This window comes from Rosa rugosa, chromosome 4, assembly GCF_958449725.1.
Source record: "Rosa rugosa chromosome 4, drRosRugo1.1, whole genome shotgun sequence".
Taxonomy (NCBI): Eukaryota; Viridiplantae; Streptophyta; class Magnoliopsida; order Rosales; family Rosaceae; genus Rosa; species Rosa rugosa.
The window spans coordinates 37,160,310-37,177,012 of record NC_084823.1 but is presented as its reverse complement, the minus strand read 5'-3'; the positions used below and the strand labels follow the sequence as shown (position 1 = coordinate 37,177,012).

General features: G+C 38.0%; 1 protein-coding gene and 1 pseudogene across 1 annotated transcript; both read right to left on the bottom strand.

Moving 5' to 3' along the window:
• On the bottom strand, positions 1–1,385 carry LOC133742390 (protein ALP1-like). Its single transcript, XM_062170047.1, has one exon. The coding sequence runs from the start codon at positions 1,270–1,272 to the stop codon at positions 181–183; it is 1,092 nt and encodes a 363-aa protein (XP_062026031.1). The 5' UTR covers positions 1,273–1,385; the 3' UTR covers positions 1–180.
• A 4,981-nt stretch (positions 1,386–6,366) lies between these two features.
• Positions 6,367–11,380, bottom strand: LOC133744750 (wings apart-like protein 1; annotated as a pseudogene).
• Positions 11,381–16,703: the final 5,323 nt, after the last annotated feature.

Here is a 16,703-nt window from a genome sequence, read left to right as displayed (position 1 = left end):
TAAGCATTTAAAAGTTACACAACAAAGTAAGAAAATGCAAACACTTGTCAGTGACAACCCTGACAATTATTAAAATCAGAAATTGAAAGCTTTGAAAACTCAATCACATAGCAAATATCAAATTCATGGTGCTTGACCTCGCAGACTCCAGAGGTGTTGGACAAGATCATCTTGTAAATGTCAGTTGCCAACAGGAGAACGTATCATTCTGTATCGAGACATATATTCCGACATGATGATTCTTCCGGATCTTGGATCCCTTTCCAAATTTTCTCTGGCTTCGTCTAAGATGCGAGCTCGAGCCCTTCTGGACCTATTTGGATCCGGTTCGTCATCATCAGACTCGCCACTGTAGTAATCGGCACGTTCATCCTCAACAATCATATTATGAAGGATAATGCATGCCAACATGATATTGGACAAATTTTCCAAACTCCACCCTCTTGCAGGTTGTCTAATGATTGCCCATCTTGCCTGGAGAACACCAAATGCTCTTTCAACGTCTTTGCGGAAGGCCTCTTGTTTGGTGGTGAAATATGCTTCAGCTTCATTTTGAGGGCGTCTGATTGCTTGGACAAGCGTTGCCCACTTAGGGTAGATGCCATCAGCGAGATAGTAACCCATGCTATAATTATGATTATTGATGTGGTAGTCTAATTGTGGTGACTGACCTTCAGTGAGCGCATCAAACAGTGGTGAACGCCCGAGGACTGTAATGTCATTTTGTGTACCAGGAATTCCAAAAAAGGCATGCCAGATCCATGTATCAAAATCCGCCACAGCTTCGAGAACGATGGTTGGTTTTCTTGATTTTCCACTAAAGCTTCCTTGCCATCCAGTTGGACAGTTCTTCCATCGCCAATGCATGTAGTCGAGCGAACCTATCATTCCAGGAAAGCCTCGTCGTTCGGCTCGCTGTAAGAGCCGTTCCAGATCCTCTCTGTTTGGTGCTCGAAGATATCGTTGCTGGTAGATGATGACGATCGTACGACAAAATTCACCGAAGTTTTCTATAGCAGTAGATTCAGCCATCATGAAGTTTTCATCAAGAGAGTCGGCCACTTGTCCGTAAGCCATCATTCGGAGTGCGCAAGTCAATTTCACATGAGGCGAAAAGCTGAGTTGCCCTTTGTTGTCACGTTTTTGCCTGAAGTAGGGGTTAGCTGACTGGACATCGTCTAGTAGGCGAAGGAAAACTTCACGCCTCATTCGGTAGCGGCGTCTGAATATTTCTGGTGGGTACACCGGATTTTCTACAAAGTACTTTTGCATAAGATCATCGTTCGCACGGGAGCGAAATCGAGGGATGTATTTACGCCCGGGAACTGACCCACCCCATTGCGGTTGTGGACGAAGTTGGTTATTTGCCAACCAAGTAGCTGCCGTCGTCATAACTTGTGTTGCATGCATTTCCATCTCTTCATCTTCTTCATCGTCTTCTTCATCCTCTTCCTCTTCTGCGCGTAACCTTTCTTGCCACTTATTGAACCAATTAGAACTCATTGTCAAAGGGTTTAAATGAGAGATTAAGAATAGGGAGAAAATAAAAGATTTAGAATAGAGAGATATATATGAGGAAGTAGAATGAAGATGTGAAAAAAAAATGTTGAAGTCATATGTATTTATAGTGTAAAAGTTTTTGAAAAAAAAAAAAAAATTTGTTTCCAACCAACGGCTACATAGCCAACGGTCAAAAAAAAAATATTATTTTTTTCAAACCAACGGCTATATAACCAACGGTTAAAAAAAAAAAAAAAAAAATTAAAGCCAACGGCTACAAAAAAAAAAAAAAAAAAAAAAGCAACGGCTAGCTGACGTCAGCAACTAGCCGTTGCTGACGTCATGCATATGTCACCCATGCCCTACACGGGTGGGCCTCCCATGTCTGATCCATTTAGCCCTAAGGGCTAAAGTGCTATCCTAAAGGCTATATTTAGCCCTTGGGTTGGCCTTTTGGCCCTAAAAAATGGCCCTTTACCCCTTAGTCACTTGGGTTGGAGAACAAAAAGGCCATTTTTGGCCCTTTGGCACTTTAAACAAACCGGTTGGAGAAGGCCTCACCGTCTCAACCATTTTTGACTCCGACAAGGCTTCCTCTCGCTTCCAACGCCTTTGCTCCGTTTCCAATTCGCCACTCTCCCTGTCCGACGATCTACACGTCAAGCCGTCTCTGCTCTCTGTAACCGCTCTCACGGAGTCCGTTTCGTGTTCCGGCGTCGGCATGCACTGAGAACCTTCTTAGGAAGAGGAAACGCGTCGTTTTGGAATGCGGACATCTCCAGCCTCGACGATCAACTCCAGGAGAAGCTCGGTGTTTCCGTCGCAGCCCTCGTTCCTGCCGGTCGCCCTACGGTAAGTGTTTTCCCTAATTTGATTTGTGTTAGTAAGTGACTGAGATATTTCTGTTGGTTTGATTTGATCTATACTGGAATTCTGTGCCTGTGTGGCTGCATTTTGTGGATTTATGCTTGTTGATATGTATGAAATTGTTTTCAGGTAAAGTCTATTCTGTATGAACTGATCCACTAGGTTTTGAACGGAGTAAGTTTTGAATGGAAGGTTTTGATTTGAGAGGTTTTGATGTTCTGGTTTTTAAAATTAGGTTCATTTTTCAATTGTGTATGGTGGAGGACTGAAACAGTAGAGGTATATGCTTTAAATTATTGTCTATGGCTGTAGTGTAGTTCAGATTTGACAAATAAAGGTACCAAGAGTTTTTATAATCGACTATGGCAGTAATATACTGGTCTTAAAAACAAGAAAAACAACTTGCACATTCAGAAAAAGGAAAGGGAAAGAAATAAAAGGCACTTTCTTATTGTTGCATAAACATTTTATATTACAAGCAATCTTGGCCTACCAAATATTGTATAATTTGTTTATGTTTTTGATCAAGGCAGAAGCCTACCATCATGTTGATGATGTATATTCTAAGATGGCCAAAACAAGGCAGTAGTACTTCTTCAAATAACTACATGCCTGCAGATGGCCAAAACACTGGAAACTTCATTACGGTATATTTCTCCAACTTTATCTTTTCTATATTTCTCAAAATGTTCATACCTTTATTGTCTTTCAGTCAAACATATTGTTCTTTTGCCTTTTTCAATGTCATTCATAGAGATATAACAAGCATGCAAAAAGTGGTTCATGATTACTAACGTTAAGCATCTTAGTGTATTGCTAATTCAGTAAAGGTTCTTCCTTGGAGTGGAAATTAGAAAAATCTTATTCTTGCAAAATTTCTCATCTTCATGACATCTTACTTTTAACGGTTAATCTTATTCTTGTAACGAGCCCTACTTTTCACTTGAGTACTAGAGAATGGAGCCCTACTCTTCACTTGAGTACTAGTGAATGGAATAGCTAGGTATTTAATCACTACGGCCCAATTAGATTACATGGAATATCTAGTAATAGTAGCTTTCTATCCCTATGTTAGTATATTTTCAAGCCGATGTTAGTAGGTTTTTAGTTTTAATTTTGATTGATTTCAATTCAGTAGCTCTCTAAAGTTGTTATAGTGGTTTTTCAACATAGTGATAGTAGTTTTCTATCCTTATGTTAGTATACTTTCAAGCTGATGTCAGTAGGTTTTTAGTATTACTATAATGGCTTTTCAACATAGTTATAGTAGCTTTCTATCCCTATATTAATATCTTTTCAATCTGATGTCAGTAATTTCTTTGTTTTTATTTTGATTGATTTCAAGTGGTCTTTTCTTAATAGCTTATTAAATTGGAAAAACATGATTATGAATGAAATTCATTTTTCTTCTTGTTGTGATTTCATAACCCTAGCATTTCTTGTTTGGGATTTGTGTCACACTATCAACATGTATAATGAGCTAGTTTTGTGTAATCAGTATCTATGTTAGTAGGTTTTTATTACTTGTTCAGTAGCTTTGTACATGTGTTATAGTAGTTTTTTGTACCTATGTTAGTAGCTTTTTGTTACTGGTCCAGTAGCCTTGTAACTGTTTTATAGTAGCTTTCTGTACCTATGTCAGTGGCTTTTTATTACTGGTCCAGTAGCTTTGTACGTGTGTTATAGTAGTTTTTTGTACCTATGTCAGTAGCTTTGTACGTGTCTGGTAGTATACGTGTGTTATAGTATTTTTATTTTAAATACTAATATTTTATTGTATCTTTGTTCTTGCAGAATTCTTCTCTTTTGCATTTGTAGTAATAGATTTCGAAAATCATGTGAATTTGGATATTGAAGTCTCCATTGGCCAAGAGATTATTTGGCTAACCAAGAAGTGCTGAAATGAAGTCTCGTGTTGAAGGTGGCAATATTATGCCTATGGGATTAGGACGTCACTATTGAAAAATGACAGTAGCATTACAACATTGACAGCAGCTTTATACAACTATTGTAATTGATTTTCACAACTATATTAGTCACTTTTTACAACTATGGAATTAGCTTTTTACATAGTTATATCATTATTGAACCCTGTATACTTTTTGTATCATTTATCATTATTGAACCCTGTATACTTTTTGTATCATTGAATATGATTTTTTTTCTTGATTGTAGTAGCATTTTTATTTTTGTTGTATCCTTTACATTTTTATAGCTTTGTTAGTATCTGAGAATAGCTTTCTCAGTTTCTAGGAGTAGCTTTTGTTATGCTTGACAGTAGCTTTTGTTGGTGGAGATAATAGCTTTTGGTTTTGGGGAGTGTAGCTTTTGTTGCTGGTGACAGTAGCTTTTGTGATCTTGTTGGAAATCTCACCAGCGTACCTTTTGTTTGTGACAGTAGCTTTTGTTGCTGGTGATAGTAGTTTTTGTGACCTCGCCGGAAGTTGCCAAAAATCTTATCAGAGTAGCTTTTGTTGCTAGCCACAGTAGCTTTTGGTGTTAATGACAATAGCTTTTGTGGTCGTCGGAAGTTGGTCGGAGACCCGCCGGAAGTTCGCCGGAGGTCGGTCGGAGACCCACCTAAAGTTGGCCGAAGGTCGGCCGGAGACCTGCCAGAGTTAACTGGAGACCTCGCCGGAGAGGAGAGAGAGAATGATTGTTGACTTTTTACTCTAGTGGCATTTATGTAAATATGTTAGTTTTTATATCTAAAATATAACACATTTTTAATCTAGTGGCCTTATGAGGGAAAAAATTAGTTGGTGGCCTTATGACTAAAAAAACATTCAAAGATGCACTTATATGTAATTAACCCTATTTTTTATGCACATGAGATGATTAAAGTTATTTGATGAAGACTTGGAAAGTTAATAAATTAACTTCCAAGTTTAAGGATTGCCTTATTTACACCATCAAGTGATTAAGCATGCATAGAAATGGCTCGATGATGGTTTAGGGTTTAGGAAATCGGCAAGAAGATTTGTAGCTATGTTGTTAAAATTATCTCGTCTTTAGAGCACTAAATTGTCTTGTTTTTAAGCTTAATGGTTCAAAAGGTGGGTGTAATTGGGGTATACTTTTTGTAGTATATGCTTGTGGGAGGGATATGCTAGAGTAATGGTCTTTTCTGACGGCTCATTTGGGGCAGGTTATTATTGTACCTTGCTGATTGTATAAATAAATGACGTCTCTCTCTCTCTCTCTCTATATATATATATAGTCCGGCTACACTAAGGATGTCCTTAGTTTTTCTTAGGTACGAATTTCCGGTTTTCACCCACTTTCCGATCAAATTTTATATATATATATATACAGTCCGGCTACACTAAGGATGTCCTTAGTTTTTCTTAGGTACGAATTTCCTGTTTTCACCCACTTTCCGATCAAATTTTCACATCTTAACCGTTCAGTTTTTAGGTCCTAATGTATAGATCACCTCTGAAAAATTTCAACCAAATTGGTGATCTAAAGGCATCCAAAACTGCAAATTACAACAATGTAAACGAACGGTTCCGGTTCGACAGATTCGGTTCGTTCGTGTAAATTGCAGTTTTGGACGCCTTAACGATCACCAAATTGGCTGAAATTTTGCAGAGGTGATCCATACATTAGGACCTAAAAACTGAACAGTTAATATGTGAAAATGTGATCGGAAAGTGGGTGAAAACAGTAAATCCGTTCCATAAGAAAAACTAAGGACATCCTTACCTGAGAAAAATCCTATATATATATATATATATATATTAAAGAGAAAAACAAAGGGAAGAAGAAGAAACAAAAAAACAAAAAAAAAAACCTCTGCTTAAACCAGAATTACAGCCCATGTTCCAAGATATGAGCAAAGTTCTGGCACCAGATTTGGGATAATTTGTATAACAGTGGAGTTTGCTACAACATACATGGACAGTGCACAAAACAAAAGCGAGATATTTTCATTTCGTTTTATCATCTTTTGTATACAGGCAGATCTCTCTAACTACTACAAGATGGTAAAAAAAAAACAAAAAACAAAAAATACAAAATAACAGGGGAACAAAAAAGAGAAAATGAAAGAACTACAGAAGCAAAAAAAGGCCTGTGGACAGTTCAATACAATGTGCAGCTGAAATTAAAACCCTATAGGAGTCGTGGAGTGTCATGTAAACAACAATTTATCTGAATGAAGGGCCAAATCTGTACAGGATCTCCATCTCTGAAGCTCTTATCGTATCCTACATGATTCAATTACTTCGCTTACGACTTGATGAGTCTCCGGTGAGATAATGTTTATTGTCAAGTGAAATGCCTGAATAAGAAATAAAGGGTACATAATCACATGATAAATATAACTTGTCATCAATATACAGCATCCAAATATGTAAAGCGTCTACAAAATTTCAATTAAGTTCAGGCTTGCTCTATATAATGATTTAGAAAATTAGAAGTCAATACATACCAATGTGTCCGACACAGGTACTAGAATAGCCAGGTTGCAATCTGGGAGACGGTCAGCAATGGCATCGCGCACACCCTTACTGAAGACAGCAAAAGAAGAAAATTATGCAGTAAAAAGGAAGGGAGGGAGGGAGGGAGGAGAGATACAGAGAGAGGGCTAAAAAACAAAAACAAAAAAACATTTCAGTTGAAAGGAATGCTAGAAGCAGGGCAGCATAAGCTTCTACTATCATTTTCTCAGCTTCTTGTTCTCCTTGTAACACTGTCTGTAGAATACAATATATTCAGAATAACAACTTCAGATGACAAGTATAATCAGATAGCTTCTCTATACCATAGTAGAAATCTTTTTCTTTTTTTTTAATTCCTTTTACATTCATTATCTCCCTAAAATCCTTACAAGAAATAAGTACTAGAAAATTTTCCATAGACAATGTGAACTCACTGGCAAAATTTTTCCTTCTGTGGATCCCTCACCTGCACCTTGGTTAGCAAGGAATATAGAGCATATTAGCAGAATTAGATCCATCTGACTTTCCTCTTCAAAGCCATCAGGAATAGGTAAGTGAACACTGACTGCAGTGAGCCGTGATCTGGAATGGAAAGTTATTTAAAAAAAAAAAAAAAAATTAACTTGCCAATCTGATTTATCAGAACTAGAGGCTAATACTGCCCCATTTAAGCTCATATTAAAGAAAAATAATACAGAGTCAGCAACTTCCAGAACAAAAACATGGTTATCCAACTTTTTAAGTACATTGTCTATTAGACTATTATCATGAATCGCTACCGACGCAACACAACATTAAGGTGTGTCCCAATTATAGCATCTTTCATTGTGTCAATTTTTTGGGATATAATTGGTCTACCAGGAAGACTCATACAGTAAATATAATTGCAGTCAGCAACTAGCAATAGAAGAATGCTTGCTTATCCAACTACTCAAGTACATTTGTCTAATACTATCATGAATTACCAGCAAGTGCAACAAAACACTAGGGTGCAATTGGTCCAAAATTCTACATTGGGATACAATTGGTCTAACAGAAAGAGTCATAAAGAAAATATAACCATAGTCAGCAACTTGCAAAAGTAAAGAATGCCTTCTTTTCCAACTTCTTAAGTACATCTGTCTATCAGAATACTATAATGAGTCATCACCAAATGCAAGAAAATGCTAGGGTTTGTCCCTAATTAGCCTATAAGTACCTCTTAAATTCAACTCATAGCGTTTGAAAATTGACTTGAAATTCTACATATCTGAGATTTTTATATGGTATTAAAGGGGCAAGACGTACAAGCCAATACTTCAGGAAAAATAAACATAAACATAAACATAAAGAGCTGGAGAAAAATTAAGAAGTCAAACTAATCTGTTTTGACCATCTAGCAGGCCCAAAATAGCTACAAGAAAATCTAGCTCTTGATCAGTAAGATATCTACCATTCTGATTGTCCAGTTCAACAGTTGAAGTATTGTCATTTCTGAAGGGAGATGAGAATGAAGGAAAGTGGCAAGCAATCAAGGAAGACATGGTCTCCAGTCCTCCATTCGCAGCAAGTTGCTGACAACCAAACAGGATTCTCATTTCCCAAGTTCATCAGAACCTGCCAAGATAATTTATCAGCTTCTACATGCATTTCAATCTTTCCTTCTGTATGTATGATGTTGAATCATCATATTTCCTACTATGAACTCAAGACCCTCTATGACAAAGAACCGAGACAGAGTTTCAAATTATATTTCTACCAGTTAGAAGTGCAATCAAACAGTTGATCAGTAGTACTAGTAATAAACACAAAAGGTTATGCAGGGAATTAATCACACCATGAGGCAATCAACCAGTTAAATAATAGCAAAAGATAATTTCCTAAGGTACACCAGACTTGCATGATGTTTGACACAAAGCCTCTAAACTAATCCACTAGAGTAGTACACCACCACACTATTGCATGGAAGTTGACAATGAGAACCACAAAAATCCAATATATTGTGAACAAGTATAAAATATTAGACCACATAATTACCCTAACAGCAGTAAGAATGCAGTCAGCTAAAAGACTGGAACCCTCTTTACTAACAGCACCCGCATAGGACGTCTGAGACATATCATGGTCTTCCCGAATACTTGATTCTGCTTGGCTCATAGTCAGCTGCAACTGGCAATCATCATCAAGTTCTCTGTAAGCTTCTCCATTTTTTTGAGTTCAAGAAATCTTTTTCTTGCAAGACAATTTGTCCCACTGAGAAGGTTCAATATCATCTCCATCAAATGCAAAAGGATCTTCATTCTCCTGTGAAAGGTCAACTTTAGAGTCTTCAGAAATATAGGATCTCTGACTGAGACCAGCATCCTCACTGGAACCATTGCTAAATGCAAAGGGATATTGGCTCTCCTCCGAAAGATCAATTTTAGAGTTTTTAGAAATATAGGATCCGTAACTGAGACCAGCATCCTTCCCGGAACCATAGCTAAATGTATGGGTTCCCCCACTTAAATGGCTTGCTGAACCACTGGATGAGCCATTTTTGGAAGAACTAAGTCTTGCATCCAACGAATAGGTGTCAGTCATAGACGTGCTGGTAGTTTCTGAACTGGATATAGAATACACGGAGCAAGAAGTGGACCCAATCCATTGCTCTGAGATCTGTGGGAGCTTTTCTCAGAAGCATGTTCAATCCCATTGAGAAAGACTATGAGACTTGTCATCATTGGAGGCAGCGGATAAAATGCCACTAAGCAGTAGAAACAAAACAATATTAAGAATTAGAATTCACTCCAGAAACTGTAAGTTACCTGATAGAATACTGATGGTATTTATAACAAGTTCTGTGAAAGATATGAGGTTTTCCCTAAAATCCAACTTTCCTTTCATTTCTAGCAAGTGGCTATGATATGAAAGGAGAGACCTCAATATTTATTTCCCTTTTTCATAACTACGACGAATCCAACATCATACGGAGATATAAAGGATAGCACTTTTACAAATGAGAGGGATAGAGAGGAGGAGTGGAAGAGAGCCTAAATCACTTTTAACTATACCTGATTCTCTTTACTCAGGAATGTGGCATTTTCCATGATCTTCAAGCATTCAGAAGCAGAAATAGGCTCCGCACCATGTCAATTTCCTTTCCCAAGTAGAAGCCTAGAAGGTGAGTTATTTTTTAGCCAACCCTGCACATTGATTTCTAGCGCTTTGAAAAAAAACTTCCTTACACTAATAATTGAGAACCATAACACCGAAATAAACAAAAAATGTAAAAAATAAAAACTAGAGGATAGGATATGTAGAAAATTATTATATAGTGATTACGGTATTTGGTTTTGGACTTTGCCTGAAAGCTAGTGACATTCTTAGCACACATTATTATTTATGCTAATCCAAGTAAATTATCAGGACGTACCATCAACGATAAATAAGATGACACTGTACAAGGGCAAATCTATTACCCATTATTACTGTCAGAACTTAAAATATGATGTCCTCACATCACTAAGCTAAAGAGAAACATATGCGCGCGCGCACACACAGACCAACAGAAATACATATGTACACCAGTACAGTACCATTGCCATTCTTTCTCATTCAGTGAATTATATTTGCAGAGAAATATGATATAGTTAACCACAGATGTTCATAAAAAAAATTTACTTATAGTAAATATCTCTGACAACTGTTTGAAGCATTTTGGTTCCTTAATATTTTTACACTAATCTAAGCCATTTCAGTTCTGATATGTAATGAAGCAGACAATGAGATTAAACAAACATACAAGCTCACATCTCCATTTCGGAATGGCAACTCATTGACACCTCAAAGACAGCATCAAGGCCTCCAAGCTCTTGTGAAACAATGGATGATGATTGACCAACTTATCCCAATCACAGTATTAGAAAAGGAACACTTTGAAAATTTATTTCATAGTCCTCAGGAATATCAGACCTTGCAGTGGATAGGTAGAAAACTGTAAAGCAATTCTGTGGTGATTTGAACTGTGGAAAAATTCCCCTTACATATGCATAACAGAATATAACATCCGACTTATAGACTTTAGTTTTTTTAGTATATGATGCCATGATTCACTTGTTTACATCTGTGGGGTTAGCATTTGATCTTATTATGCCTAGAATGCTTATTCAAAAAGAATCTGGCAAATTTTTTTGGAAATGATATAATAAATTGTAGTAACATTTAACATAATGAGATAGCCATCAGCTTCAAAATATAGAATCAGACCTTCAAGAGAAATAGTAGATAAGCCAGCTTTCTCCATGGTAAGCAACGCTATCCATTTGGAGCTTAACTCCGGCATGCTCATTTCACCATCATCAGCAAAACTTGGTTTCATATCCTTGCAAGTAACAGGAATCAAAATTTTCATCAAGCACATTGAACTTTTGTAAGTTTCAGTTTGAGTGGCCCAAATTCTAACTCAGCTTTTGCTACAATAGCCCTGCAACCTTAGCAAACACGATGTTCTTGAACAAAAAGGATGGAGATATAACAAAGACAGGACAAGCCTTATGGCTCCTCCAATCACTTCCATGAATAGGGGAGGTGAGCATAGGCAGTGTCATATTAGACTATAACAAGTTCTTACTTCTCAGTAAGCTTCCAATCCCAAAAACAAAAATCGTAAAAATAAAATTTTCAAACTATTTCAACAATAGTGTGGGCATCAAATATTGTAATCTTGAACCTTTTCACCTTTTTTTCTTATATATATATATATATATTATTATTATTATTATTTTTTAATCCACCGGCTCACCTTTCAAACTATAAGAAGGCACATTGACATCAGTCATATCTCATTTGCAGACATACAATTTAATGAATTTATGCAGATAACTTGTACATGGTGAACATAAAGTAACCAAAGAATGGGTCCGAGGATCCTCCTTATATAACTAAATGTTCACCATCATGAAAACCGAGTGCATGTGTAGCACATACTTTCAGTAATTCATGCTTGCAAGCGAATATAAAACCTGACTCAGGCATGATGACATATCAATTACATAGAGCAAAGCAAATCTGGATTTCAAACAATATGCTCCTTTAGTTCATGTCTAACAATGAAGGAGTCTAGTCAAGCAACCTACATAGAGATTTAGAAGACTTTCATTCAGGAATAGTGTCATATGCATGTTCTCCGTCATCTGAACAAAATTATTGTATAAGGTGAGAGACTTCAGTTCATGAATTCATAGAAATTACCAACTGGCTTATAAGCAATGTAAGAGAACAAAACTCATTCCGTAAGATTTCAACCGAAGTAGTATTTCAAGAGAAGAAATCAAAGTATCAATTATTCTTATTTAATAAACAGGAAAACAGGAAAAGAATTAACAAGATTAAGACTAGATATCGAATATTCAGCGATGGATTAAGGCAGCGTCTACATTCCTGCTGCACAATCGATCAGCTCGTAGGTGTAGTCATCAAGCGGACAGAGTCCACTTGACAACGAATTGGCATAGAAGTGGGGGGCTTGATCAGCAGTACTAGTGCTGGCATTGACTACGAACTTGGACCAAACAAGTGTCAATTGGGGACCATGAGATTCTGGATGTGTGCCATGACCGTCCCACAGCAAAGCCAACTTGCGGTCGTCTTGCTTTCCGATTTGGAGCAAGTATGCCGAGAATGTTGTGTCAACAAACACTTCTGGGTCTGGGTCTGGCGTGTAACTGTATGGAAGGACTTTTCCATTAGTGGGGAGACCCTTAACTGGTTCGAGGAGCCATTGACGCAGCTTAATATCGAATACATATATTCCCGGAGCTTCGGCTATATCTTGGCATAGGGGATTCTGAATGCCAAAGGAAAACAAGTATCGGTCGTCGTAAAGCACCACTCCCGTAGACCATTTACCACGGAAGCTGTCGTCAAGGACATCCCACTTTCGTGATTCCAAATCAAAAGAAAGCATGATATTGGCTCCCTCCACGCCCCCTCCTATGCTATAGATGAAAATTTTTTTCCTAGTAAGACCAAGAAGACGTGGCCTGAAAATGCTTGGCGGGGAGCTCAACTCCTCATGGAACCGGCCACCAGGAGAGAATCGGTATATATTGTCTCCCACCGTATAAATAAAACCGTCCGGGCCAACTGCCGCTCCCCCATATTGATAATTCACCAAATTCCCACCGTCCGGCTGCCATTCCCCTACTCCCAAATCCAAATCCAAGTGTCGATAAGCAATATATTCACCGGCGTCTTTCTTTTTCTGTGCAACGTCACCACCAATCAGGTATACGGTGGAGTTTATGGCGGCAAGGCTGCTCGAATAGGCGGAGTGTACCTCATGTATGCGGAAATCTGAACATAGAAGCGAGAGTCGTCTGATTCTGTCATTGTCAGATTCACATCCAATCATTCTGTCGTCGTCGTCAATGTCGTCGACCGGCGATTTCTCCTCTATCACGTACCAGTAAATCCTTCCCCTGCCAAATACCCTTACGTATATCGCCCTGTCCTTGCCGCTGTCTCGGTTTGCACTTGCGCCTACTGCCATGCTTTTGTGTCGAGAGACAAAGCCTTTGTTTGTTCTTCTTCTTCTTTTTCTCTTTGGTGAGACAGAACTACTTCTCTATATATAAGGGGCGTATTAGGGTTTAGGATGTCACCTCTCAAAAAAGGAAAAACATAATTTGTTTAAATAACGAATTTTTTTTTTTTTTTTTTAAGAGTTTAAAGCAAGATATGGCAAATTTAACTAATTGGATTGTGTTAAAAAAAAAATTAATTGGATTTGCCGTACTCTACTAGTAGCACAAGGAAACTTATTATATTTCCTTGCTTCCTTATTTCAAATTTTGGATTCCATCCAATTCTCAAAAAAAAAAAAAAAATTGAATTCCATCCTTATGATATCCGTTCGGAGAATTCCGATAAAATTGAAACGATACAAATAAAGTGATTTGGAATTGTTTCTCTTTGGTGATATATAGGTTTGAGAAATTCTTAAACAGGGCAAATGTGCCACATGGCTGGTACTTCCAGCCAATCATGTTTCTCTGTTTTTTAATTGTATTCTGAAACTACCCATGTTTAATTAAAATAAAATACCTAAAACACTCACCTGCATAAGCATTGATCGGCTGGCGGTACCGTTATGTGGCATGCCTGCCCTACCTAAGAGTCTCTTGAATTAAGAAATTCTTAAGTAAGGCAGACGTGAAGATTCTGAATTTAAAAAAAAAAAAAAAAAACATTAACGCGGGTAAGCAAGATATGGCAACTTTAATTAATTCGATTGCCGTCTGCTAGCACTGCTAGCACAAGGAAACATATATTTCCTTCCTATCAAATTAGCATTATTTTTTATTCCTTCCCCATTCATATTCATATAGGATTTATTTATTTTATTTATTTATTTTTTTTTGAAAGGGGGTTATAGGATTTATGATATACCAAAAATGTTCAATTATGAATTCCTTCCTTAATTAGTTCCTTATAACACTAGGTCAGATCTCAGGCAACAGTCCTCACCTTCCGAGGTATCACCTTTCTATCTGAACGCTCATCAATTGCTTGTTTATTTTTTCTGCTTCTTTAATATTATATGAATTTTGATCACAACTGGAGGCTAATATTAGATTTGGGAAGGGTGAATGCGTTGCAGAGATGCTGTTGCAGTTGTTGATGCTAATTGAATTGCTAAAAATATGGTTACTCAGGAACAGAATGGGGTAAAATACATTTTGGAAACTTAACTTGAACTGCTTCTACATGGCTGAGGTGGTTTAGATCAATGATAATACAATTTTTGATGTAATGGAAAATAGTTAATGTGCATCTAGCCACTAGAAGAGTAACATAACTAGAAAACAATGTGGGAATTATCGAATACTCTTCGTGGAATCGTGGTGAAAGATTGCAAAATTGATACAGGTTGGCGTATGGATCGATGAAAGATTATAATGCTTAGTTAGAAGCTAGGGGATGTGTTATTGGGTTACTTCTGGTGAAGTGGGAAGGGGTACATATTGGCAAGAGTTTCAAATGGGCATTTTGTTGCTCAAATAGAAATTGAGTATACTAAAATACTCCTATTTTTTAAGGCTTTGCCAACAACAATTAAACTAATCTACAAAGGAAGAAAGCCACCTGCTGCCAAATCTCTTGACTACTGTTAGCGTAAGTCAGCTATCATATTAGAAATGTACTTATTGTATTTTATTATGAATGTAATTACCACTTTAATTGTAATTCGTACTTATCTAGTCAGTCTATGTAACCTTGGTGTATATATACCTCCATGTGAGAGCAAAGATTCATATTAGACTTTGCATCTCTGTTCTCTCATTGCTCTCAATATTCTCTATTCAATCTCTCTTTGTTTTTTCTTTCACCCCAGTAATTAGGAATCATGTTCTTGTGATCGAGAGTATTCAATCCATTAAACCTAGTTTTTTGGGGATTCTTCAAGTATTGGTCAGATCTAATCTTTGCCTTCAAGTTTGCGTTGACTAGTCGATCACCATCATTCGACTAGTCGAAGAAGGGTCTGCTCGTGTTTCCTTTATGCTTATTGATTCCGCTGTGCTTTACTCTGGTCAACCGCTGCAATGGGAGAAAGAGCTTTAGGCAAGGATGTTCAGAAGGTAGAGGTGTCTTTGAACCAAGATACCTCAGATGGATTTGGGGTGCCAAATTGAATGGCACAAATTACCGTACTTGGAGAAAAATGATGACAGCCCATCTTTGTGGGCTTGACAAGATTGGATATGTCAATGGCACCATTGAAGTACCAGATGAGGAGGACCTAGAGTTTGGAAAGTGGGAGAACTCTAATGGCTCGGTGATGTCCATTCTCTACAAGTCAATGACCGATGAGGTTGTTCAACTGATCATTGAATGCGAGATAGCTGTTGAGATATGGATGTGATGCCCCGGAATTTCGTATTTATTTTCCGAGGATTTTCTGGAAATTAAATTGTGGTTATCGGACGGTTTCGTGGCTCGTGGATGGAGTGGAAGTATTTCGGACGAATTTTTATTCGGAAAGTATGACTTTAGGGGGTTTGCAAAGGTTGACTTTTGAAGTGTTGAGATTCTCCGAAAACTTCCTTCACGAAAGTTGTAGAGCACATCGATACGAGTTCGTGGACATGCGGAACGCGAGAATCGGAGTTCGTATGAAGAAGTTATGGGCTTCGGAAAAACTTTCCATTTTGGTATAAAAGGACAAAAATTTCCGGAAATTGCAAAGAAGGCCAGGTTTCCATTTTGGGAAACCCAGCTCTCCCGAGCCCGGTTTCGCCCCTCCAATTCGCCGGCGTCGTTCTCCCTCCTCCGGCCACCAATCGATGCGATTCCAAAGGGAATCCTGCTCGCCTCAGTCCCCTCTACACGTCTGTGGTGGTGGTTCGTCGTGGGAAGCACCGTAGGCGGCGCTGCAAGGCCGAGAAGAAGCCGCTTCGGGGATGAAATCGCCTTGATCGGAGTCGGAGATTCCGGCCACCTTTGCCGGTGGTTCTTGAGGGCTTTTGGAGCTTGGAGGACGTTGATGCTTCCCACAAGGTGGCTTGCATCGATTCAACTCGTGGAGGCCGAATTTTGGAATTGAAATTCTAGGGTTTCAATCGGTCCGGTTTGTTCTAAGGTAAAATTCGATCGATTGGTTTATAATTGGACTTTGTTGTAGTTATGAAAGTTGAAATTGGGGTTGAGATGAAGAACTTTGGTGTTGGAAGTTTTGTCAAATTCCGAGTTTGGTTTGGCGGCGGTGCCGCCACTGTGGTGGTGTTTTCCGGTGGTTTCCGGCCACCTCAGGGATAGTTTCTGTTCCTGAGTTTGATCTACTCGTCGATACGAGCATTTCGATATATTGTTTGTAATTTTTGGAGATCGTATGAGCATGTTGTGATTTTTACGGTTTCGGACCGTTCG